Genomic DNA, 26939 nt, shown 5'->3' with positions numbered 1-26939 from the left:
CTCTTACTGTAGACATCTTACTTGCTGCCCAAGCCTGTGTGCCATGCACACAGAAGTCTGGAAGAATACTAACAGTGCCTTACTCTGGGTCAATAGGGACAATTTTTACTTCTTTATGCTTTTCTGTACGTTGATTTAAGTGGGAAAAATTAATAGAGCTGTTACATTTTGAGAATGGTAGGATTTCATTTTGCCCGTATTATATAGATTGCAATGTTAGGACCCTGATCTGTGTGGCAGTTTTGAGGCTGTGAGGAGTCCTCTAGCCGACCTTCTGGGAGATAGTGTCTTTTCTAGGTACATGTCCTTACTGGGTTCTCAGTTGTGTATGGATAATCCTCCAAGCCTGAGAGGCCGCAGAGGTCCAGCTCAGCACGGAGCAGTGGCCTGGAGCTCGTCAGGCCCAGGTGGAGAGAGCTGTCTTCTTGGGTATCAGGTTGACAAAGCCCTAATGCTCATGCTGAGAGAGTCCCTGAGCACCACGGACAATGTCAATAGTAGGCCTGGATAGTCCTTTTCTACTCTCCCAAGACCTTTATATTTTTAGCTTTCTCTGAATAGCAGATTGAGTACTCCTTTTATTCCATTATACTAAATTTTATAGTTCACTAAAATCACCAAGTGGTTGATAAGGGTTTTTTAAAATTCAGTTTATTCTTCCTCTTCCTTCCTCTTTCCGAAGCATTCGACCCAAAAGCCATTAGGTGAGGCTGAGCAAGGTAGGTGTCTACAGTAAGACACATGGTGGGCTTTGGGGGAGGGTTATGGACAGTAGCAGCTGTCACATCACAGAGTGACAGAACCTCGGCATAGTAAAAAGGGAGCTCATGAAGAAGGACTTTCTGGCAAGGGTGTTGTAGCCTAAGTAGGAGGAAGAGGGTGTCCATGTTCAGGGAGTGGTGGTGGCAATGATGGGTGGTGTAAGGAGGGCATCCACATGGGCTATGGCCTAGCACAGGAGGAGGAGTCATAGCCTGAGAGCAAGATGAGGGGAGCATTGGGGTGTGGAGGTAGGACATATTGGTTATATTCAGGAAGCCAGTCAAGTAAGTAAATACATTGTGAAGAATGGGCCTCAGGCTTCTCGTTACCCGAGAAGGGGCCTACAAGTAGGGAAAGGATATCAGAGTGCACCCTGTGGTGTTGGACTGGAATTAGAAATATGGGTGTGAATTCATGGTGTCAATATATGTAGATACAGAAAAAAATATAGATATAAATGACCATGTGTCTGTTCCCTAGCTCTGTTCCATTGAGATAGCCTGGGAGCAGGAGCACCTCTGTAGAAATGAGCACATCTAGCACTGCAATTTTGGTGTTTAAATACCATTTACAGTTAAAAGGAATGAGTTCTTTTGGGAAATGGTTGATTTCAAGGGCAAGGAAAGTACACAATGAGCCTATAACATCTATGGTGCCAGAAAACAAGCAAGTGCTCAAAAGGTGATAGGAATATGTCAAAAAGACATAGAAAATAGAAGCTATCTTGAAAGGACTCCTACTGTCCAAACCGGGAGCAGTTTGAGCATCAAAGTAATTAAAGTAGTGGTTTGTAATGCACTGAGTGAAATAGTTCAGGAGTCCAGATTGATGTAAGTGAATAAACTGATGAGGAATGGGGTTTTGCATAGTCTGAAGGTACCTCCCCCTATAATACAAGGCGAAGAAGAGTCATTCAGTCATTTGGGAAGCTTGGCAGGCACTACCATAATCAAGTGATCAAAGTCAAACTTACCTTAAGTAGTGGGACAAGTTGAAGTCATGTGCCACCTGACAGGATACCGTGAGGTGAATGCAGCAGCATTTCTGTCATAATCCTGCCAAAGGAGTGTAACCTAAGTTTACTCATCAAGAAAGCAGACAGACCCAAATTGAGGAACTCTCTACCAAATAACTGGCCTGCAATCTTCAAGTGTATCAAGTATGATTCTGGACTTGATCCTTTTGCTATAAAGGACAATTTTGGAACAGTGGGCAAAATATGAATGGTGTCTGCGGATTAGATGGTGGTACTGTCTCAACGTTGATGTCCTAATTTTGATGGTTGAACTGTGGTCCTTGTTTGTAGGAAATAAACACTAAACTATTCAGGGTGACAGGACAACATGTCAGCAGCTTACTCTCAAATGGTTCATAAAATAGATTCTTTGTACTATTCTTGCAAGTTTTACATTAGAATAAAAAATTTTTTAAAAATATGTCACACTATCTCTGGCAACTTGCTGCACTGATGGACAGTGACTGCAGTGGGGTATGGGTGGAGACTCGATAATATGGGCAAATGTAGTAACCATATTGTTTTTTCATGTGAAACCTTCATAAGAGTATATATCAATAATACCTTAATAAAAAATTAAATATATATATAAATAAATAAAATACTATATGGCCATAACATGTCAGCCAAGGTCTTAAGAGAAATTAAAACCTTAATGACCATGACATTTGTATGGAATAACTTAGCCTCTTATACATTTAGAATGGAGATAACTACCTACCCCAAGGGAGAGCTGAGAGAATAGTCACATAGATCATTTTTTCAGGTTTACTTGTCTCATGGAATTCCATTTGGCCAGAAAGAATAGTAATAAACATCCGTGAACCCAAAACCTAACTTAAGAAATTATCATTAGAACTAACAATGGAAGTTTCCTGTGTGTACCTCACTATCCCTTTCGTCCAGACATAATCACTATCCTGAATTTTGTACTTATCCTTTTTGTTTCAATAGTTCCTTATGTCCTTTGATCTTTGGTAGGCAACTTGTACCACGGGCCTAGTCTTTCTCCTTTGTAACTTCAGTAATTGATATCAGAGCATTATATATAACAGGCACTTGGTAGTACTTGGCAGACAAAGTTCTCTGGTCATTAGCTGAAGAAAGACAATCCATTCTGTAAGTTTACAAAGAGCTTTGAAATGTGTCTGTTTTCCACCACTAGTAAGCACCGTGAAAGGTAAGTCATTTTCATTTGCAGAAGATACCGTGGACATGGTGTTAGTGCTCATGCCCAAATCTGAAATATTTATCATATAGAAGATCATAACAGGTGTTAATTTAGGAGTTCATATCCCTGATACATATTTGGAAAAGGGTATGCATATGCATCTTACTTTTGTTACTCTCTTGTAGTTCTAATAATGGAAGTAAGTCTAGTGTGTCATCACCTGGAATGTTGGACTTTATCACAGATAATTTTGAAATACAAGTTTTTATAGGCTTTGAATTAATTAATTTGTTTAAAAAAATTAAATTACAACAGAAATCAACCAGACTATTATGAAGTGGTTTCTCAGCCCATTGATTTGATGAAAATCCAACAAAAACTAAAAATGGAGGAGTATGATGATGTTAATCTGCTGACCGCTGACTTCCAGCTTCTGTTTAACAATGCAAAGGCCTATTATAAGGTAAGAAAAGATCAAATTTGAAAGGTGTCCATTTGATAATTGTCCGGCTTTTTAATATGTGTCTGTCTGGTAGGCAAGTAGTGGTTTCTCATTTGGTGATTTCAGTTTGCATTTCTCTTATTAGTAAAGAGACTTAAGAGTAACATGATTATGAAACATTCTCAGTTCTTCTGTCTCTTCAAATCTTTTGCCCATTTCTTTTGCATTGTCATTTTCATATTTCTAGAAATTGTTAATATATTCTAGGTACTGATCCTTTTTGGTTGTATGTGTTGGAAATACCTTCTCCCAATGTGGCTGATTTTTCACTTTTTTTAAACATGTCTTTTTGGAACAGAAGATTTTTGTTTTAATATAATCAAATGTATCACTCTTTACCTTACTGGTTTGTCCTTCTTTGTGTCTTGTTTCAAAAATCCCTCTTGCCCACAGAGCATGAAGATAATCTTCCCTTATATTTTCTTCTAGAAGTTTAACAGTTTTGTCTTTCACATGAATGCCTTTACTGTATCTGGGACTGATTTTTGTGTCTTCTCCGAGGTAGAGATCTATTTTCCTCATAGGGATTGGTGGCACCTTGGAGTAGCCATCGTCCCCACGTTCCTCTGCAGCCTGCCATCGTCCCCGTGGACCTGTGGGTCTCTTTCTGGCCTTCAACTCGTTCCTTTGTTCTGGCCAGCTTATTAGTGGGCTTTTCTGTTCCTGCTTTAATTACTATGGTTTTCTAACTATTTGGTAAGGAAAACATCTTGATTAATCTTGGCCCTTAACTTACACATTCTCAGCCTTTCCTTATGCATTTTAATAGTAGTGTGTTAAATCAAAAAGCACAAGAAAAAAGAAGCACAAGAAAAATTGTTTGTATTTTTTTGGAATTGCATTAACTCTGTAGATTTTGTTTTGGAGAACTGATATAGTTGCTGGTATTGATTTTTCCAATCTGTGAATTTGGTTAAGTCTTCATTTATTTCAGTCTTCTTCATAATTTTTTCTTTAATTGAGATATGATTCACACACTCTTTTAAAGTGTAGAATTCAGGGGGTTTTAGTATATTCACAAAGTTGTATGATCATCACCACTATCAAACTCCAGAATGTTTTCATTACCCCAAAAAGAAAACCACGCCCATTAACAGGCATTCTTCATTTTCCCTCCCCCCAGCCTCTGGCAACCACTCTTCTACTTTCTTTCTTTTTGGATTTGCCTGTTCAGTATATTGCCTATAAATGGAGTCATCACTGTATGGTCTTTGGTGACTAACTTCTATTACTGAGCATAGTGTCTTCAAGATTCATACATGTTGTAACATATATTAGTACTTCCTTCCTTTTTTTATGAATGAATATATGGATATTTCACATTTTGTTTGTTCCCCAGTTGATGGACATAAGGGTTGTTTCTACTTTTGGCTTATGAATAATGCTGCTGTAAATTCTGTGAGTGTAACAAAGAGCGCTGTTCACTGGATACAATACCCTGCATGTGTCTGTTCGACCTAACTTGTTAATAATGTTGCTAAAATCTCTTATATCCTTACTGGTTTACCTGCATGATCTATTAATTTACCAAATAAGGTGTTTCGAAAATCTTTCATTCTGATGATGGACTTGTCTGTTTTTCCCTGTTACACTGTTGATCTTTTATATTTTTGAAACTATTCAAATGGGAACATACCAGTTTAAAAACTGTTATATCATCCTAATGAACTGAAATTTTTTGTATTACGTAGTAGTCTTTTATCAGAGGGAATCTCATTTACACCTATCCACTTTACTTGTTCTTAATATGGTTCAAATTACCCACAAAAACTTCATGAAACACCAAACTCAGCGATTATTCTAAGTTCTTAAGTTATTATCACTAGTCATGTCCTTTTGTTTGAAATGTTTTATCTGATACTAATATAGTTATGTCAGCTTTATTTTTGTGTTTACCTAGTTAATTTTTTTCCATTCTTTTACTTTGAACCTTTCATATCCTTTTAATGCTGATGTATCTCTAGGATGCAGCATGTACATGAATTTCTGTTAATCCAGTTGACAATCTTTATTTTTTAATGGGAACATTTCATCTCCTTACAGTTTTAATGATTACCATTATGTTTAGATGTATTCTTATCACCTGAAGTTCTACTGTCTATTTGTCTCATTTTGTAATGTTTTTTCTTATTTTGTTTTTCTCTCTGCTTTCTTGTGGCTTCATTTTGTTTTCAATTTATTCATTCTTATTCTCTCTGTAGTTGAAAGTTGCAAGATCTAATGGTAATCTATTCTTACCTGAGAAGTTTTACTATGCATAAGAAAATTATCGAAGTCAAAAGTTAATCAGCATCTTCAACTTCCACCTAAACAATACAAGACCTTAGAATAATTCAGCTCTGATCTCTTTCTACTTATGCTACTGATGATTTTTCCTTTGTTCTGTTGCAGCAACTTCTAAATCCCATTAAATAATCTTTTATATAGTCAGTATTTACTTGTACTTGTAAATGTACTACTCAGTTTAGTCTTCATTCTTCTCTTTTATTGCTATGAAGAAGTCATCTGTCAGTGTAATTGTAGTTAGTTCGTTTATAGGTTATCTGCTTTCTTTCTGGCTACCTTTGTATCTTTTTGCCTTTTGTATCCTTAAGTTTCACTGTGATAATGTCTACGTAGAAATGATTTTTTTATTTATATAATTTGGGAGTTGTAGGGCTCACATGGGTCATGATGTGGAAAAGAATCAGCAGCAGCCTGAGGCAAATAAATAGTGCAAAAGGGCAGGATAACAGAGGACAATTAACCTTCTAGCATTTTAGATGCACCCTAAAATTAACACCCTGAAAATGAATTTTCTCCATTCACTAAAGGATCTGTAAGATGTACCCTTGGAAAACACTTCATGTGACTGGTCAAACCTATGCCAAAGTAGTGAACCTCTGCTTTGAAACCTCTGTTAATCCAGACTAACCTCCTTCTCAGTTATGTGAGGTACTCTATCTCCATGAATTTTGAAACCAGAGCTTTAAGTTTCAGTAGATGATATGGAAGACCCCTCAGAGGTGAGTTTTTAGATCCTGCCTGGCCTTTCAGAAACAAATAAATGTTTGCTCTCAGTTTTAGATGGGCTGCTAACTCATCTCAACACAACACAGTATTACAACACTTAACCAATGTACACATTTGACTATGACCCAAGAAATGCAACCTCTGAAATGAACTGCTACAGCTGGAGGGAAAGGGCGTACACTCAGGATTCTAAAATTAAATTGTGCTTAAACAATTTAACAACAGCACCAAATAGTACAGTTTATTATAATTTCAAACCTTTGGATTGCTGTTTTTCATCAGCTCTGGTAAGTTTCAGCCAGCATGTCTTTGCATGTTGCCCTTGCCCCATCCTTTCTCGTAGGGAACTCTGGAGGTTACATGAGAACTCTCCAGTTCTCTTAACCTTTCATAGACCACATTTTTGTATCTGTGTTTCTTTTTGGGTGATTTCTTAGTTCCTCCCATTTTCCTTGGAAGCTGTTCTTAAATCAGTCTATTCAGTTTTTATATTTTAATATTTATATTTTTTGTATTTTGGAAGTAGGTCTTTTTTTAGGGTTTCCTGCACTTTGCTTATGTCTTCAGTCCCATTTCTTCTTAGTCATTGTCAACATACTTCTTTTTTATTCTATAGCAGATATTTCTAATATCTGAAATATTTGCACACCTGATTTTGCTGTCATTCTGCTTCCTCTTGTGATTCTTTCTTGTGTTTCATGAATTTCGACCACAAGCTCATGTTTCTTGCAACCTTATCTCTAGAGATTTTCTGTGGCTTAGATGAAGTTGAGCTCATCCAGAGACTTGTTGCCTGGGCCAGACAGCTGGCCTGTGTTTGTTAGGGCTAGCCTGCAACCATGAGAGTTCTCACTGGTGAGCCCCCCTGCCTCTCCTTCCCACAGTGCCGTGGTTGGAGAGAGGCGTGGCTTAAGCCCTGTAGAGGTTGAAGTGGGGTTCTCTTCTTTGTGTCCAGCGCACAGAAATGGACTTGTTTTTGAATTCCGACTTATACTGTAGCCATGGCCTTCGGAGTCCCAGATTCTCGTGGAGCCCGGCCTTTGTCTCCTGTCCTTGCTGTCTCCAGGAGCCTTGAAGACTAAAGCTTAGGCTTATCTTGTCTCACGAATGACCTCAAGGCGAACATTGGCTTTAGCATTCTCTTTGCTTGTCTGGGTTCCTGCTTTTACTCTATTTTTGCTTTTATAACATCGCAGCACACAGGTGTGTTTTTAAAGTTTCGCTTATTTAACATTGCATTCAGCATTGTTTTTGCTAGAAAGTTTCAATTAGAGTTCATCCCCACTACCCTTCAAGAAAAAAATCTTCAGATGAGGTATTAATTTAAAAATAAAAGTGAATCAGAACAGTCATTACCTTTTATCCTTTAGACTTATGTCCCTTAAATTAGATCTTATCCTTTAAATTGGGTTTGTTAGTGTTTTAGTAATAATTAGTGTTAATTTAGCAAGTCATTTATCTTCTGCCTCAAGTCTTTCTATAATGGAATACTGCATAAATAAATAAAATAATATAATTTCAGAATTTAATTTAACACATACACTTAGTTCTTCAGAAGAATTGAGACCCATGTATCTTTTTAATCATAAGGATTCTTAAATTTATTACAGAGTTTTCAAAGTTATGTCCTGGAATGCCAGTTTCTTCTGGAAGAGGATGCTTTAAAGTAGTAAAAAGATTTATAATAAAACACTAAGGTGATTTTTTTTCTCTTCTCTTTAATAATCTACAGCCAGATTCTCCTGAATACAAAGCTGCTTGCAAACTATGGGATTTGTACCTTAGAACAAGAAATGAGTTTGTTCAGAAAGGAGAAGCAGATGATGAAGATGATGATGAAGATGGGCAAGACAATCAAGGCACAGCAACAGAAGGAGTAAGTGCAGCCGGGGTGGGTAAGATGGGCTGTTGGAAGGTGGACAAGGCTGCTGCCTCTGATGTCTTGCGGCTGCTATGGGCAGCTGGGCTTTGTGCAGTTGTGTTGCTAACTGGGACACTAACAGGGCATACAGACAGAGCGCCCCACACCAGTTACAGTGGACCCTAGGACATCCTGTGCCATGTGGCCTGTCCATGCTTGCCTTCATGAATTGCTCTTGCATTATGCTTACTTACTGCCCAATTTTAAAGATAATCTTTATATTATCAAGGACTGGTCCAATATTGCTAGATTGAGATGTCATGTAAGATTAGACAGTGTTGTGAAGAAAAGTTGGCAAGTCATGGAATCACCTTGTTAAAAGAATATTTTTGTAAGTGAGACTGGTTACTGTTTCTGGAATGTACCAAGTGTGTTCCTGCCTCTGGAATTTTGCAGTTGCTCTAATTTTTGCTTAGAATGTTCTTTGGTTCTTCCTGTGATTGATCCTTTTCATTCTTTTTTTTTTTTCGTGTTTAGTTTCATGTGTATAACATAGAGAGTGACATTTATATATGTTATGGAATGCTCAGCACAATAACTATAGTGACCATGTGTCACCGTACAAAGTTACTACAATATTATTGACTATATTATCTATGCTGTACTTTTTATCCCTGTGACTTACTTATTTTATGACTGGAAGTTTGTACCTCTTAATTCCCTTCACCTGTTTTGCTATCCCACCAGTCCTCTACCCTCTGGCAACTAGTTTGTTCTCAGTATATAATTCCATTTCTGGTTTTTTTGTTCATTGTTTTTTAGGTTCCACAGATAAGTGAAATGGTATTTGCCTTTCTCTAACTTATTTCATTTAGCATAATACACTCTAGGTCTGCCCATTTTGTCATGTCACAAATGGTAAGATTTCATTCTTTTTCGAGCTGATATTATTCAATTGTGTATATATTATCCATTCATCTATCAATAGACACTTAGGTTACTTCCATATGTAGGCTAGTATAAATAATGCTGCAATAAACATGGGTGTGTATATTAGTGTTTTTCATTTTCCTGAAATTTTCTGAATTTCTTGAGATGAATTAGTGTTTTCATTTTCTTTGGTTAAATACCCAGAAGTAGAATTACTAGCTCATATGGTATTTCTGTTCTAATTTTTTGAGGAACCACCATACTGGTTTCCATAGTGGCTGCACCAGTTTACATTCCCATCAACAGTGCACAAGGGTTCCCTTTTCCCTGCATCCTCACCAACACTTGTTCTCTCGTGTTTTTGATGAGAGCCATTCTAATAGGTGTGAGAAGATGTCTCATTGTGGTTTTGATTTGCATTTTCCTGATGATAGGTGATGTTGAGCATCTTTTAATGTGTCTGTTGACCACTGTATATCTTCCTTGGAAAAATGTCTATTCAGGATCCTCTGACTGTTTTTAATCTTTTTTTTTTTTGGTGTTGAGTTGTAGGCATTCTTTATGTAATTTGGATATTAATTCCTTAACAGACATATCATTTGCAAATATCTTCTCCCACTCAGTAGGTTGTCTTTTTGTTTTATTGATGGCTCCCTTCACTGTGCAGAAGGTTTTTAGTGTGGTACAGTTCCAATTGTTAATTTTTGTGTTTGTTCCCCTTGCCTGGGGAAACAGATCCAAAAAAATATTGCTAAGAGCAATGTCTACGAGTTTACTGCCTATGTTTTCCTTTAGGAGTTTTATGGTTTCAGTTCTTATATTTAGGTGTTAAATCCATTTTGAGTTTATTTTTGTATATGATGTAAGAAAGTGGTCCAGTTTCATTCTTTTGCATGTAGCTGTCCAGTTTTCCCAACACCATTTATTGAAGAGACTGCCTTTTCCCCATTGTGTATTCTTACCTCCTTTGTCATAGATTAATTGACGATATATGTGTGGGTTTATTTCTGGGTTCTCTGTTCTGTTCCATTGATCAATCAATCTATTCTTGTGCCAGTGCCATACTGTTTTAATCACTGTAGCTTTATAGTATATATAGCTTGAGATCAGGGGGCATAATACCCTCTTTGTTCTTCTTTCTCAAGATTGCTTTGGCTACTTGGGGTTTTTGTGGTTTCATATAAATTTTAGGATTATTTGCTCTAGTTCATTGAAAAATGCTATTGGTTTGATGGGGTTTACATTGAATCTGTAAATTGCTTTGGGCAGGATGGCATTTTGACAAGATCAATTCTTCCTATTCATGGGCATGGTATCCTAGGGGGCGTGGAGAGGTATGATTGACTAAAGGTGACATAATAGACAACTAGAAACTTTCTTCCTTCCAAGAGGGAGGAGGCTGACATCCAGGTCTTAGTTGGCACATCAGGATGGAATTTAGGGAGAGCTGTCCCCTTTCCATATACGGCATGGACTTTGGGGTCTGGTCTGTTCTCCCCCTATGGCATCTCTCTGTTCTGTTTGCATGTCCTTGTTTTTCCTTTCTCCAGCCTAACATACCAGCCTTTTGGTCATAATGGGCAACGACTCAGTCTGGCTACTTCCAGCTGACAAGGGGCATTGTGGGGGTTTGAGGCTGGTATTAGGCTGAAGGAGGGGGTTCAGTGGGAAGAGGTGTGTAACAGTGAAGTAACATCTGATTGGTGGCGACCCGGGTCATCTGGGTTAGCTGCTGTTGGAGGAACTTGAGGACACAAGGGGCAACTAAGAGTAAACCACAAACTGTTATTAAAGTGCCCAGTAGGGGCATTAGCCAGGCTATTATGGGGGACTGGAATTCTGGATCAAGTTTACATCTCAATGACTAGTATTGGGATTTAGTATAGATAAGACTGCATTATTGAAACAATACTTTTCTATAAAATCACCCTCATTTTTATTAGAAGTAGCTAGATTAAGAAAATAATTAACAGTTGGCTTTATTATTTGCATAAGTGCAGCAAGAAGAGCAATTGATTACATAGGCTCTTTTAAATATGCTTTGCTGGAACTTTTTGTAAGGAATTTCAGATTGAACTTTTAAGGGCCTCTTGAGGCCAGAAAGCCAAGCCAGACTTGCCATCAGGTTGTGCTTGCAGTACCTGTTCATTTGGGTGAATTCCTCTCTTCTTGAGGTTCTTGCACCTCCAGAAAGTGACCTTCTTTACTCACCTGGTAAGGCTGCTGGAAACTCTGTAAGCAAGGTACTAGGCCAGTTCTTCCAAGGGGCTTTGTTGGCTTTATAAAGTCAACCTTAGTTCCTTAAAGCTGTCTGTTCATATCTTAGTTTACACACGTGTCTCTCAGGTATGACATTCCAGTCAAAACCTTGGTAATATAACCAGTGATTTTAATTGGTTCTCTTACAAGGAAAGCAGATTCTTATTGAACTTGTGCAAATAAATACACTGCCATGAAATATAAAAATAGTTACTGACAGTTTTTGAATTCTGGAGGGATCAGGTAGAGAGAAAGATAAAGTTTCAATTCTGCTTATAAAGGCAGTCATTTACTGAACTCTTGTCAGCTTAAGAGAAAAAGCTTAAAACACTTTATCAACAACATTTGAAACAAAAGGCAGGAAATTCGGGTATTTCTGTAACACAAAACATTCAGTAACAAAGTTTAGCATCATTCCTTTTGACAGTGCCTTCCAGGCAATTAAGCAGGTAATTATATATCAGATAAATAAGCCAAATACTTTCTCCAATGAGAAAAAATTCCTCTGACATGTTCCAGGGGCCCTCTGGAAAATACCAGAGTTAACTAGAGGCAAAAGCACCTTTTTGAATTTCATTTTGGGAAGTTGTTAAAAGTTTTAAGGCACTTGCTTAAATAGGATTATAGATTGCTATGAAGCAATACTTATCCAATTAACTAGAATGACAACAAAGTACTTCAAAGGCAAATAAAGAAGATTACATAGTTATTATCAAAGTCTTAAAAGATTTAGCAGATAACATTGACTTAAATGACCTTAGGTAAACTTAGGCAGCTGATAACAGCAAGGACATGCCTGCTTCAGCTAAACTCAAATTAGCATTAATATTTAACATTTTTTACTAGATTTTCTGGAAGTTCCAGAATGCCCAATCTTCACAAGCACTTGTTTTTAAATAAAATATTTTTCATCTATACACCTAGACACACAAATGTACAAACTGAGATACAACAACTACAGTCAGCAACACTTTTCATATAAAAACATATACACAGATAGACAAACTGATACAAAGACTTGAGTCACTGATATCCAATTGGTGTCTCTCTTCTCAGCTTCTTGTCTGTGGCTTCTGGAACTAGAGGGCGGGAGGGGCGTGTTCCGGTGGGGGAAGAGGGCGGTGAAGGTGGAAGGAGAGGGGGAGGGGTGGTGCCGCCACCGGAAGAGGAGAGCAGGACACCGGCATGGTTGAGAATGCAGGACTTTAAGATGGAGGCGACATGTGTGAAGACAAAGAACTTAGAGATGGTGGTGGAGAGAGGGGGAGGGGATTGCGAGCTGAGGGAGGCGGGCGACTGAGGTTTTCTGGCGGATCTGAAAAGGAAGGACTGAGCAAAGTAAGAGGCTGACAGTCTTTAACTGGAAATCGGGCCCGGAGAACCTGAGTTATAGAACACAACATAAAGGTCTTGACAGGAGTGCAAAGTCCAACAAGCCTGCACATACGGGATTTCATTCTGCTTTCCGCTCCGGTGGCAATAATTAGTTAAGTCGGTGAGGAGGCTAAAATCAAAAGTTCCCTCAGGGGGCCAGCGAGATTGGTTGTCAAGGGATACTGAGGCCCGGCCTCAGAGCAAAGGAAGACTAACTTCCGTGTGCGGACTTCCCGGAACAAACAGAGCAGTCAGATTAGAAATGGGACACTGCAGCGGGGTCTGAGCCTCTGCTTTCATGGGCTGGTTTCGCATGTCTGCGCCCACTTCCCAAAAAAAAATCCCGCTGAGAGAGGCGCCCAGTGTCCCAAGCGCACCAAGTCAGGGGAGATGGCCTGGGAGCCTGGGTGAGGGACGTCTCCCCCACCGCAGGGCCAGGAGTGAGTATCCCGGATACTCGCAATGGATGGGCTGAATGCCCAGACCTGGACGTAGCTACGATTTCGGACGGACCAGGTGAAACGGAGTTAGGAAGGGAAGCTGACCGGGGGAAACTGAGGGACTCACCGGAAATAGTCCACACAGTGGAGAGCAGGCTGAGGGTCCGGGTCGGGGAAGGAGGGAGCGGGGCTGCGCTCACACCCCTCCCAGGTTTCGGCACCATATGTAAGATGAATTCTAGCCAGAATAAGCAGGCAAAGAGAGGCAAACAAAGGGCCAGGTATTTTATTTAAAAACCCCCGGGTGAGGTTCTGTGGCCTTCTTGCCGAGGCCAGAGAAGTCACACCCGGTCAGGGAGGTGGGGGCTTATAAGGGATTAGGAGGGGGAGGAGTGGGAAAACTATCCTAGGGGGCGTGGAGAGGTATGATTGGCTAAAGGTGACATAATAGACAACTAGAAACTTTCTTCCTTCCAAGAGGGAGGAGGCTGATATCCGGGTCTTAGTTGGCACATCAGGATGGAATTCAGGGAGAGCTGTCCCCTTTCCATATACGGCACGGACTTTGGGGTCTGCGCTGTTCTCCCCCTATGGCAGCTCTCTGTTCTGTTTGCATGTCCTTGTTTTTCCTTTCTCCAGCCTAACATTTCTATTTTCATTTGTCTCCAGGTGTTTTTTGTTTTCCTCTTTGATTTCTTCATTAATTTACTGGATGTTTAGTAACACGTTGTTTAGCCTTCACATATTTGTGCTTTTTCCTTTTTTTTTTTCCTTATAATTGATCTGTAGTTTCATACCATTGTGGTTGGAAAAGATGCTTGATATCTAAGTCATCTTAAACTTAGTGAGCTGGCCTAACATGTGATCTATCCTGGAGAATGATCCATGTACATTCAAAAAGAATGTATTCCATCTCGGATGGAATATTAAGTCCATCTGATCTAATGTGTCATTCAAAGCCACCATGTTTTTACTGATTTCTGTCTGGATGTTCTCTTCACTAATGTAAGTGGTTGTTAAAGATCCCCTACTATTATTGTATTACTGTCAATTTTATCCTTTATGTTTATTAAAATTTGCTTTTTGTATTTTGGTGCTCCTATGTTGGGTGTATAGATATTTACAGTTGTTATGTCATCTTACTGTATTGATCCATTTATCATTATTTAATGCCCTTTTTTGTCTCTTGTTATAATCTTTGTTTTAAAGTCTTCTTTTCTAATATAAGTATTGCTCTCCCTGCCTTCACTTTGTCTAAAAGTTTCTTTAGGTCCAAAGTGAGTCTCTTACAGACAGCATCTAGATGGGTCTTATTTTTTTATCCATTAAGTCACCCTGTGTCTTTTGATTTGAGCATTTAATCCATCTACATTTAATGTAATTATTAATACTTATCACCATTGTGTTAATTGTTTTCTGATTATTTTTTGTAGTTCTCTGCTCCTTCTCTTCTTACAGTCCTATCCTTTTTAATTTTTGTGTATCTGTTACAGGTGTTTGGCTTGTGGTTATCATGAGATTCAACTACAACATTCTATGTATTTAACAGTCTATTTTAAGTTAATGGTTGTTTTAAGTTCAAACACATTCTAAAAGCACTACATTTCTACATCCCCAATCGATGTTTTATGCATTTGATGTCATATTTTGTATCTATTTGTGTATCACTTAAATAACTATTGTAGACATAATTGAATTTACTACTTTTGTCTTTTGACCTTTATACTAACCTTTTAAGTGATATACTACATTTGCTATATGTTTGTTCTCCCTTTCCTAATTTTCTTACATCTGGTTTTGGTCCTCTCTTTTCCACTTAAAGAAGCCTATTTAACATTTGTTTTAAGGACAATTTAGTGGCACTGAGGTCCTTTAAATTTTGTTTGTCCAGAAAACTTAATCTCTGTCAATTCCAAGTGATAACCTTGCCAGCTGAAATATTCTTGGTTGTAGGTTTTTTCCTTTCTGCATGTTGAGTGTATCATGCCACTCCCTTCGGGCCTACAAAGTTTCTACTGAAAAAATCAAATGATAGCCTTTTGGGACTTCCCTTGTATGTAACTGTTTGTTTTTGTCTTGCTGCTTTTAAGATTCTCTCTTTACCTTTAATCTTTGCCATTTTGCTTACATTGTGTATCTTGGTCTGGACGTTCTTGGATTCATCTTGTTTGGGAGTCTCTGTGCGTCCTTGACTTATATATCTGTTTCTTTCCCCAAATTAGCGAAGTTTTTAGCTATTATTTCTTAAATAAGTTTTGTGCTCCTTTGTCTCTCTCTCTCCTCTTTCTGGGACTCCTGTAAAGCAAATGTTATCCCAGTGGTCTTTTCTTAAAATTATTTTTTCTTTTTGTTGTTCAACTTGGATGATTTCCACTACTCTGTCTGGCAGCATACTGATCTGTTCTGCACCCTCTGCTCTGCTGTTGATTCCTTCTAGTGTATGTTTTTCATTCTAGTTATCACATTCTTTAGCTCTGTTTGGTTCTTTTTTGTATTTTCTGTTACTTTGTTGTGGTTTTCACTGAGGTCATCCACTCTCAAGTCTAGTAAATATCTTTATGAACATTGCTTCAAACTCTTCATTAGGTGATTGTTTAACTATGTTTTGTTTACTACTTTTTCTCAGATTTTGTCTGGTTCTTTCATTTGGAACACATTCCTCTGTCTCCACATTTTGTCTGACTCTGTGTTTGTTCCTATGTATAAGGAAGATCAGTTACATCTCCTTGTCTTGAAATAGTGGCCTTGTGTAGGAACTGTCCTGTGGGACCCAGTAGCACAGTACCCCTGTCACCGGAAGCAGGCATTTCAGGGGTCTCCTCTGTGTGGGCTGTGGTGTGCACCCGCCTGCTGTGGCTGAGCCGTGATGGCCACAGCAGACATCCTGGTGGCCGAGACTGGCTCCCACTACAACTGTTGTGGGCTGCTCATGGGTGATGCTGGCCCTCCCCTGACTCCCCAGGACAGGAGTCGCTTCCAGGAGCACCAGTCCTCACCGGGTGTGGTGGGGTGGTAGTCAGTTTGGGGGAACACTGATCTTGACCGACGCTGCCTGCCAGGTGTGGCCGTGCTGGATCCACTTTTGGAGGGCGCCCAGCCAGGGCCAGTCAGGCAGCGCTCAGCAAGGGAGATGGGAAGGGTCAGAGCTGGCTGCCCTGGCGCCAGATCAGCAGGGCCGAAGGAGGGCACAACAGATGGGACCCACAGCACTGCCACTCCTGGAGAACATTCCTGCAGATCTCTGCCACTCCGGCACACACCCAAAAATTAGCCAAGCAGTCTCCTTCACCTATAACCCAGGAACTTCTCAAACTGTGCTAGCTCTTGGAGCAAGTAAGTGTGTGCCTGGGCTCCTTAAGAGTAGACTCTCGGTTTCCTATAGTCCTCCAGGTCTCCTGAAGTTAAACTCTGCTGATTTGCAAAGACAATCATTATGGGGCTCATCTTCCTGGGACAGTCCTGGGACCAGGGCAGGGAATGCCCAGTGGGCTTTATCTCCTTGCTTCTCAGGGAGCACCTCCACACTTGTGGCACCCTTCTTGCATGTGGGTCACCATCCCGGGGGGTCATAGTTCCCAGCCGCAGCTCTGCCCCTCCTACCCTTCTCCATGGAGCTTTTTCTTTCTATCTTTAGTTGTGGAAGAGCTGCTATGCTCATCCTGAGGGGGTTTACAGAGTGAGTTGCACTGCATGTTGTTGTAGCTTTGATGTGCCTGTGGGAGGAAGTGAGCTCAGGATCCTTCCTCTCTGCCATCTTCCCAAGCTTGTGCCTTTGCATTATTCTAACATCACTTAAAGTCATGTCAGCCGGGAGAGCACGTCACCACCACATCTGAACTGCTTCCTGCATGCTCCTTTCCTGTCATCACATCACCCTGTTCTGTGGTCTTCAGTTATCACTATATGTGAAATAACTTGTTAGTTAGCTTCCATGTTCACTTTCCATCTGTCCTGCAAACGGAAAGATAGCTCCACAAAAGACATCACCTTGTTCCCCTGTCCCTAGCGTCTAAACTGTGTCTGACGTGAAACTAGTGACAAGTACTTGCTGAACGAACACTCATGTTTTCAAAGAGGACAAAGAATAGTAGGAGGGGTATCATCTCTCTTCTGTAGCTGAATAGTGAAATGCTCCCCTTCTTCCCTAAGTTACCTTCTACCCTAAGATAGGCCTTTTGCCAGAACCCAACACAGAAAGAAGCAGTTTTTCTCAAAAACATAAGTAATTCTTAGAGTCTCAAAATGTTGTTCCTAGACACACTGTCAATTTCTTTCTAGAAATTAAGTCATTGAAATTAGGTAGAGGGCAATTCACTAGGAATTCCCTAGAAATTCACTCTAATATTAATAAGGGAGCTACAGCTTAATTCATGCTTTCCTGGGCGGAACATTACCTGTGGAGAGCTCAATCTTACCATAGGCCTCTGGGTTTCTAGTTGAGAGCTGAAAATGCCTGCATTTAGGACTTGCCTGTGTGTCTTTGGTACGAAGCTGGGAGGCTCTTGCACATTCGTATTTATTCCTCCCAGACTTCTTTCTAGCCCTGAGGTGCTTTGGCAGGGCGAGGGAATTCTCAAGCTTCTCCTTTTTAACTAAAGAATGATTTCCTTGGAACTTTCCCATTTGTGGGAGCAGGTTGTAGGAATGCATTCATATACCTGCAAAGCATGTCTCCGCGGCAGCTGGTTGGGTTGGGAGGAGAGGAAGCTTGGCTGCAGAGCATAGCTCCTCTTCTTGAAGCTAACTCTGTGGTACCGTGTTTTAGCCAGGAGGTAAGTGACTTAAACTTGGATATTTCAGCCTGCTTTCATCAGTGGTATGTTGATTCTCTAAGCTGATGAGGTTGGGGCTCTTGGCTAAATCACATGTCTTATGTTAAATATTTATCGTGTGTCTATATTACCAGGCACTTGTGCCAGACCTGAGAGATGTTAGTACCCTATCTGTGGTCTATGTTAGGCCTTAAAATGGAGACTACACTATATAAAAAGACAGTCTGTTGGGTTAAGATAAAAATGCTAGTGCTTTTATGATTTAAACCAGAAATACTGTTAATCGTTATTTTATATGCCTAAAACATGGTGTTGGTTTGAAGTGCCATTTAATATAAACCTTGACTGAGACAGCCTATTGCTCACTGGGATGAAAATGTAGAAAATGTCTTCAGATCGAGACTGACTTTGGCCAAGTACTCTATGCGGCATACACTTCGCCATGTTGAAACGGTGACTAAGGTGGTAGTAAGCCAGCCAGGCGGGAGAGCAGTGGTGATGTGCCTCAACTGACTCATCTCCATTCAGTTTGGACGTAACTTGAATTCTGTTGTCAAATCTGGCAGAGTACCCCGTGGTTTAAAAGAATGTAGTTCCATCTTTACATATGTCGTCGTTCTACCAGAATACTGAGACTACAGTAGATACAAATAGCAGATGTAGAAATGGCAAAGTAACATGGACCATGTTTTCTCAGTCTCAGTTGCTCAGACCCTAAAAAGGTATGCATTTCTATCATTTCACACATATGGCATTTGAACTTCATTGTTAGTATTTGCTGTGGAATAGAGTTCAGTAAAAGGACCTGATCCAAAGGGTTTAGTTACCAAAGCAATGTAAGGGGCCTCATTACTTTTACATAAGCCATTCTGGGGGTGCACCAGAGCATTTCTGCAGTGTTTTGAAACTTGTACTTAAAACAAGTACTGTAGAAGTTGCTCTTTGGAATGAGCTGTTGAATGCTGGCCTTTATTTTTGGATTTCCCTCACAGAGTACTTCTCCCCTCTCTCCTCCCCCCTGCTCTCTCCGCTAGTCTTCTCCAAGCTACTTGAAGGAGATCCTGGAGCGACTTCTTGAAGCCATAGTTGTAGCCACAAATCCATCAGGACATCTCATTAGTGAACTTTTTCAGAAACTGCCTTCTAAAGTGGTAAGTGATACAACTAAAGACTGGTGAATTAAAGTGTTTGGTTTTTTCCTAAGTGCTGTAAGAATTTTATTAGTTCACAGTAAATAGAGTAAGGCTAGGGGATGGCACTGGAGGCAGCCAAGAGATCATTGCCTGGCCTCAGAAGCAGACACATGGGATATGTTCTATTGTTTTACTTAGCCAGAAGGTTATAGCTTTTCTTTTTTTCCTTGGTAATTGTTTTTGTTTGCCCTTAGTCTTTATTGTCATAAAATGTACTTAAGTTTTACCATTTAACCATTCTAAGTGTACAGTTTAGTGACATTAAGTGCATTCATATTGTCGTGCGACAATCGTCACCGTCCATCTCCAGAACTCTCACTCTTCCTAAACCGAACCTCCATACCTATCGCACAGTGACTCCCCATTCCCATGTCCCCCTAGCCTCTGGCAGCCGCCATTCTAGGTTCTCTCTGTATGAATTTGACTATGTTAATTACCTGATATAAGAGGAATCATAAATATTTATCCTTTTGTGTCTGACTTACTTCACTCAGCATAATGTATTCTGGGTTCATGTTGTCACATGTATCGGAATTTCCTCCCTTTTTAAGGCTGAGTGATACTCCATTGTATGTGCATACAACAGTGATACTCCATCGTATCTACACGCCACAGTAGTACTCCATTGTGTGTATGTATCACAGTAAGATTCCATTGTGTAGATATATCACATTTTGTTTATTCTCTTCGTCTGCTGATGGACATTTGGGTTATTTCTGAGATTGGTAATTCTTAAATGTTATAATAAGCATCTAAACTAAACCTTTTCTTTATAAAAGAGAAGGAACATTCAGTTTGCTCAGGAGGCAGAGAGAGAGAAAGATGAATGAGTTCTTCTTAGTTCTCCTTGATTTCCTGATGATGGAGAAAAGAGACCTAATTGGTATTCTACCCCAAAAAGGAAGAGGTTTTCTAAACAAGTGAGACTCTTTGAAAGTCAGGCCCCTGTGGCTTCCCACCCAAGAAGCAATTAGCATAGATTCCACTTCAACTTATGGAACTACAAAAATTTCTGTGAAGTCAGCATTCTTTTATTTCTAGACAAGGATGTACTTTTAGCAACCTAAGTGTCCATCAGTGAATGAATGGGTAAAGAAGATGTGGTACATATACACAATGGAATATTATTCAGCCATAAGAAGAAAACAAATCCTACCATTTGCAACAGTGTGGATAGAGCTAGAGGGTATTATGCTCAGTGAAATAAGCCAGGCGGAGAAAGACAAGTACCAAATGATTTTCCTCATTTGTGGAGTATAACAATGAAGCAAAATTGAAGGAACCAAACAGCAGCAGACTCACAGAACCCACGAATGGACTAACAGTTACCAAAGGGAAAGGTACTGGGGAGAATGGGTGGGAAGGGAGGGACAAGGGCGGGAAAAAAGAAGGGGGGCATTACGATTAGCATGTATAGTGTGGGTGGGGCACAGGGAGGGCTGTGCAACACAGAGAAGACAAGTAGTGACTCTACAGCATCTTACTACACTGATGGACAGTGACTGTGAAGGGGTATGTGGGGGGGGACTTGGTGAAGCGGGGAGCCTAGTAAACATAATGTCCTTCATGTAATTGTAGATTGATGATACCAAAAATAAAACAAAGCTGAAGGAACAAAACAGCAGTAGACTCACAGACTCCTAAAAGGGGCTAACAGTTACCAAAGGGAAGCAGATGGGGAAGATGGGTGGGGAGGGAGGGAAAAGGGGATTAAGGGGCATTATAATTGGCACACATAATGTAGGGGGGTCATGGGGAAGGCAGTAAAGCACAGAGAAGACAAGTAGTGACTCTAGCATCTTACTACACTGAGGGACAGTGACTGAAGTGGGGTGGAGGCGGGGACTTGATAATATGGGTAAATGTAGTAACCACAATGTTGCTCATGTGAAACCCTTATAACATTGTATATCAATGATACCTAAATAAAAATAAAATAAAATAAGTAGTTCACTATACCACTCAGCTCCATTGTGATCATTTCCTTTTATCTCTACCTCCTTCCCTAGTCCCTGAATTTCTTAAAGACAAGGACTAGGCCATATTCTCTTTTGTGTCCTTGTCATGTATCTGAAATGCAGTGTGTCATGGGTGTATAAGAGATGCTTGCTGACTGACAAATGACATGCAGCTTTCCCCATCAGTCATTGACAAGACTAGTTAATGTAAAGGTGTGTCTTGACTAAGTTGTAGGACAGTTATTAAACTAGAAATACAGCATGACTGCTGCTATTCTAAGAATGGGTCTGATTAGAAAAATATGATTATATTGGTGATACATTTAAAATTTTAAGGAAAACAGACAAATCCTCAAAATATTAAGCATGGAGTTACCATATTATCCAGCAATTCTACATTGAGTCTATAACTAAAAGTGAAAGCAGGGTATCAGAGAGATAGTTGTACACCTAGGTTCATTGCAGTTTTATTCACCATAGTCAAAATGTGTAAGCAATCCATGTCTCAACGGATGAGTGGATAAACAAAATATGGTGTATATACATATAATGGACTATTATTCAGCCTGTAAAAAATAATGAAATCTGACACATGCTATAATAAGAATGAACCCTGAACACATTATAGTAAGTGAAATAAGCTCATTACAAAAGAACAGACTTCGTATGATCTCTCTCACAGGTGGTACTTAGAGTAGTCAAATTCATAGAGAAAGTAGACCTGTGTTTTCCAGGGGCAGGTGGAGAGTTCATGTTCAAATGGTATGGCACTTCAGTTTGGAAAGAGGAAAGCCCCTGGAGACGGATGACGGTGAGGTGATGGTCGCACAATAATGTGAGTGCACTTAGTGCCACTGAACTGTTGGCTTAAAATGGTTAAATGGCAAATCTTACGTGTATTTCACTGCAATAAAAAATTGTAAGAAAAGAGTGTAATCTTTATTCAAGATCTGTTCTTACTCTGCAGGAGATAATCAGTAGTGGTCAAGCCACCAAGGGTGATTTGGAGCAATCAAACATTACTGTCTAGTTCCCACTTTCAGGGATACCATGCGGCAGGAGTTGGTTGGGGGAAGTGCTATCCCATCCTGGTCCCACAGTGTGGAAGGGAGGATGGTTTTTACCTTTTCTTGGTAAGTCCCTCCCAAGCAGGCCTGGCTAAGTGGAGAGGCAGATTGGGAATCCAGGGGCCCAACAGCTTGGATTATGCTGCCCAACCTGTGTGACCTTGCCGTAATTTGTCTTCTGGACTGTTTCTCCGGAGTAGAACGGTGGAGAGAGGTGGCAGGGAAGCATTTGGCCCAGGCAAAGAAAGGAGTTGGGCTAAGAAAGTAGAGGGAGGCAGGCTGAGGGGTCAGAGCGGTAGAGCTCCCCGAGTGCTGCCCAGTAGCTGAGTGAAGGCGCCTCGTCATCATCGCTATTGTTTGGGCTCCAAGGATTTGACTTCCCCTGACACCTCTCCCATCTGAGGAGACTAACTTTTGGGTTTTGATCCTAGTTAATTATTTCCTCTAAGGAACAAAACCTGTAGGAGAGGCTTAGGGTAGTGAATGCACTCTAGGCTTTGTGAAACCCTTCAAGTTCATTCCTCTGACATGTTTAACTTGTTTTCTTGGGATGAACTAATAGTTTGTAAGAAATCAGAAATTGCTTATCATTTCCTTTGTTTCTTTTGTTTCATTTAAAATGTTTTATTTTGAAAATTATTTGAAATAAGTAGAAGCATGAAGTTTAACATTAAGCTAACAAATCTTGCAACCTGAGTTCTTATAGATTCTTACAAATTTTATGTGAAGTAGGATATTAATTGTATTTAGATTACAGAATTTAAAGAGCTTATAGCAAGTACTTCAAAAACATTCCTCTATTTAGTACACATGGTGTGGGGATCACGGGGAGAACGGTGTAGCGCAGAGAAGGCACATAGTGGATCTGCGGCATCTTGCTGCACTGATGGACAGTGACTGCACTGGGGTGTGGGTGGGGAGTTGATAATATGGGTGAATGTCGTAACTACATTGTTTTTTCATGTGAAGCTTTCATAAGAGTGTATTATCAATCACACCTTAATAAAAAAATTTAAAAAAAAACATTCCTCTACTTCATTTCCCCACGTAGATATCTTGGGACCCTAAATTTAAAATTGTGTGATTCTGCGAATTTAGAATTTTTTTAAACAATCAGTTGTGGTGTATTGGGTATATAATGATAACTACCAAATACTAACCCTTACAGCATGCTGTTGGGTGTTTCATGAGGCTTGACAGAACCAAATCCTGTCTGCCTCAGGTATAGCCAACAGTGTGTGGTGCAGCTGTGTCTTCGACCTGGAAACACAGAGCTGTTCAGTCGTTTGATGGATCGTCAGCGTGCTTCCTTGTTTTCTCAGTAGCTGGATACAGCACTTACTAAGCATGCCTGGGTTTTTGTCTTCTAGCAATATCCAGACTATTATGCAATAATTAAGGAGCCTATAGATCTCAAGACCATTGCCCAGAGGATACAGGTATGAAGGGGACCGTATGTAACCATAAATGGTTTAGGGCAGATTGGCCTGTGGTCTTTTTCAAGGGCTTTTAGAAAACAGAGAAGCAGATGTCTCTAAGGGGTTGGCGGTGATACGTGGGAAGTGAACTAGAGTGCTCTAACTGACTGCTGCTCTGGAGGAAGCAGCATAGTGTCCCTTTTGCATTTTTTTTCTGTAGGGAGAAAAGCAAAGTTTTCATTGGCATAGTACATCTTGCTCTGAGGACAAACATTAAAAAGCATTGGTTTCATGGACATTTCTGCTCATGAAAGGTACACTGGCAATAAAGGCTTTGTTGTTTATTTTTATCTGCTTCCAAATAGTTTTAGGATATCTCAGAATAAAAGCTGCCTACAACAGATGTTCAGTGTAAGGTCAGTGAAAACAAAGAGGTCCTCCTTGTGCCCCCTCCTTGTGTCCGGCAGTGCCAGAATTGCCAGGCGCCTGCTCCGCGCTAAGTGCTCTCCATGTATCAGCTGAGGAGTCCTCACAGCAGCTTCCTGAGGGAGATGCTGCTGGGCCTGCTGTACAGATCAGGAACCTGAAGCTCAGAGATGCCACATCATCAGCTAGTAAAGAAACAGAGTTAGGATTGAACATCTGGCTCCAGCGTTCTGCCCTCACCCCTACATTGCTACTGCCTTGCGGGTGCTCAGTGAATGGTAATTGAGCGAATGAATGGCAGATCTAAAATCTGGTGAATAGAGGGTGAGGAAGGTATAAGCAGGTGAGCTAAATCATACCAGAATCTAGTTTAAGGGCCCGACTGACGTGGGTCATTTTCCTACCTGTGCTCCTCACGAGCTGTTACTTTGGTCGGTGACTCACCTGCTTCCTCTGCTGTATGTCGAGTGTGTGGTGCCGCTCCACGGAGTCGTAGGGTCAGTGATCATACATGTGAAGCATCTCACAGGGTGTGGCCTTGGGCAGTGTGAGTTACTGATCCTCTGAGGGTTAGGAGGGTTCAGGACTCCCAATAGAGGAGCAAAGAGGGATGTTGAAAGTGTTCTGTGGTCTCACTGGGAGATGTATGTGCCCGGAGGGAGAAACTTCTTGGACTTCAGTTCTGAGAGAGTAGTCAAGAGCACCAGTATGGTGCCCTCAGTGCAGTTTCACAGAACCTTCAAATACAGCGTCCCTAATGTATCACCTGGTTTTAAGGCAGCCCAGGACGACTCAATTCCAGCCCAAGACCTGGAATTCAAATCTGTGGTCTAGGTGGAAGATGTTTCCATCAAACTGAAAAAACACACAATTAAACATGCCTTCCTCAGCCCCAGTCTTCTCTGTGTGACTGCTCACCTTGTCCTCTTTTCCTTTTGAGAGCTCCACAGAAGCACCTCCTAGTGCCAGCGCCCTAATCAAGATCTTGTCCTTTTATGTCCGAATTATTGCAGCCTTCTTTCCTACCTCTGATGAAAGGGTCTCGAGCGCTTTCTGCATGTCGCTTCCTGACCCTAGTTCGCTTCCCGCTGTGTTCGCTAATGCCTGCTGAAGCAAGTCGCAGCATCTCGTACCAGCTCATCAGTGATCAGCTCTTGCTGACTCACGCAGAAAGAGAATCACTGAGAAGGGTATTAGATTGCTCATGGACTGTTGGGAAGGCAGACTGGAGAACTAGCCTTGGAGAGTTAGGCAGAGCTCACGGATGTTGTGGCACAGCTAAGGTCATGACCGGTCTCTCTGTGGGGCCGATGCCGTTACCACTGTCCTCTGCCTCCATGGGCCCTGATGCCCGCTGCTCCGCTCCTAGCCTGCTCTCCTGCAGGAGTTAGGAGTGCCTTCCTCCATTCCCTTGCCATTGTTTTGGTCCCTCAAGACTCAAGCATGAATTATTTCCCCTTGTCCTGGTGCCAGGCTTCTGGCAAAGCTACCGTCTGCCTACTTTTACTCTCTGCTGAAGGTAGGTCCTCCTTGCCACCTCTACTGGGACTTGCTCCAGACAGAAAGAGTGCTCAGATGTTGGGGATCCCCACCTGGCAGATGACCGGCTCTCCCCTTACCTGGCTCTCTGGGCTCTGCCTCATCTGTCCTTGCCCTGCCTACCAGCCTGTGCCTGGGCTCCGCCCTTCCCCACTCCCCGCTCTCCTCAGTTTGCTTTTCTCACTCTCTCTCTAACGTGTCTGTTTATTTCTGTGTCCTTCTCATTAGTCTCGAGTGCTTTCTGCATGTTTGTGTGATTCTGCGATTTTAGAATTTTTTTAAACAATCAGTTGTGGTGTATTGGATATATAATGATAACTACCAAATACTAACTAACCCTTACAGCATGCTGTTGGGTATTTCGTGAAGCTTGATAGAACCAAATTCTTTCTGCCTCAGATATAACCAACAGTGTGCAAATCAAGTGCCTCTTGCCTAGGGCATCTCCTTCTTTCCTTCCCTTTGTAGACAAGCAATTTTGACTCTCCCTGGGTGATTTTGGATTGAGTAAACTTTAGATGTGCCAGCTCTGTCAGGGAGCCTGGTGCATAGTAGGCACTCACAGAATGTTACCCTCTGTCTAGACTGACTGATTTTACTGAAGTGGTCCCTAAAACCAGAGGATTTTTATCTCACACTATTAAGTTCACATTAGTTAATTAGTATTCATGTAGTACTTAGAACATGCTTTGCACAGAGTAACCACTCTGTGTTTGCTAAATTAACTTTTACCTTATTTGATTTTTTTAAATTATAAATTTTATGAGAACAGTGTAGCTCTGATTTTATTACCTATCTCAAAACTTGGGTGTAAACAGGCAATAGAAATAGTTGTTGAAAGAGAACGTGACTTTAAATATTGTTCACATGTGTACTGTCCAATAAGGTCTTGGATTATGATGCCAATTTAGGAATATGTGGAGTTCTTTTTTTTAAAGGTTGTACTGATTAACTCCCAATAACCATAAATTTATACTTCATGTTTACTGTAGAATGGAAGCTACAAGAGTATTCATGCAATGGCCAGAGATATAGATCTCCTAGCAAAAAATGCCAAGACTTACAATGAGCCTGGTTCTCAAGTATTCAAGGTTAGTTTTTTGTTGTTTTCACTGATAAGAGTAGATACTTTAACTTAGAGCCAAGAACGTTTATATAACAAATTTATTGGGATAAAATTCATATACCATACATTTCACTCAAAGGGTACATGTTAATGGCTTTTAGTATATTCACAGAG

General features: G+C 40.5%; 1 protein-coding gene across 27 annotated transcripts in view; it reads left to right on the top strand.

Moving 5' to 3' along the window:
• PBRM1 (polybromo 1) overlaps positions 1-26939 on the top strand; it is a 105806-nt gene that overhangs the window by 8596 nt on the left and 70271 nt on the right. For 24 of the 27 annotated variants that reach the window (XM_036994795.2, XM_036994794.2, XM_036994792.2 and 21 more), the window contains 5 exons: positions 3264-3411; positions 8195-8338; positions 19133-19249; positions 23687-23755; positions 26692-26790. In XM_036994795.2, the coding sequence (XP_036850690.2) occupies positions 3264-3411; positions 8195-8338; positions 19133-19249; positions 23687-23755; positions 26692-26790 (577 nt within the window). Of the gene's footprint in view, positions 1-3263; positions 3412-8194; positions 8339-19132; positions 19250-23686; positions 23756-24029; positions 24049-26691; positions 26791-26939 lie in introns of those variants that run through there. The other 3 variants (XM_036994796.2, XM_073230693.1, XM_073230694.1) reach the window with 2 other exon arrangements.

The sequence above is a fragment of the Manis javanica genome, chromosome 3 (assembly GCF_040802235.1).
Source record: "Manis javanica isolate MJ-LG chromosome 3, MJ_LKY, whole genome shotgun sequence".
Taxonomy (NCBI): Eukaryota; Metazoa; Chordata; class Mammalia; order Pholidota; family Manidae; genus Manis; species Manis javanica.
The sequence above is the reverse complement of the archived record's forward strand: the minus strand, read 5'-3'. Positions and strand labels throughout refer to the sequence as shown.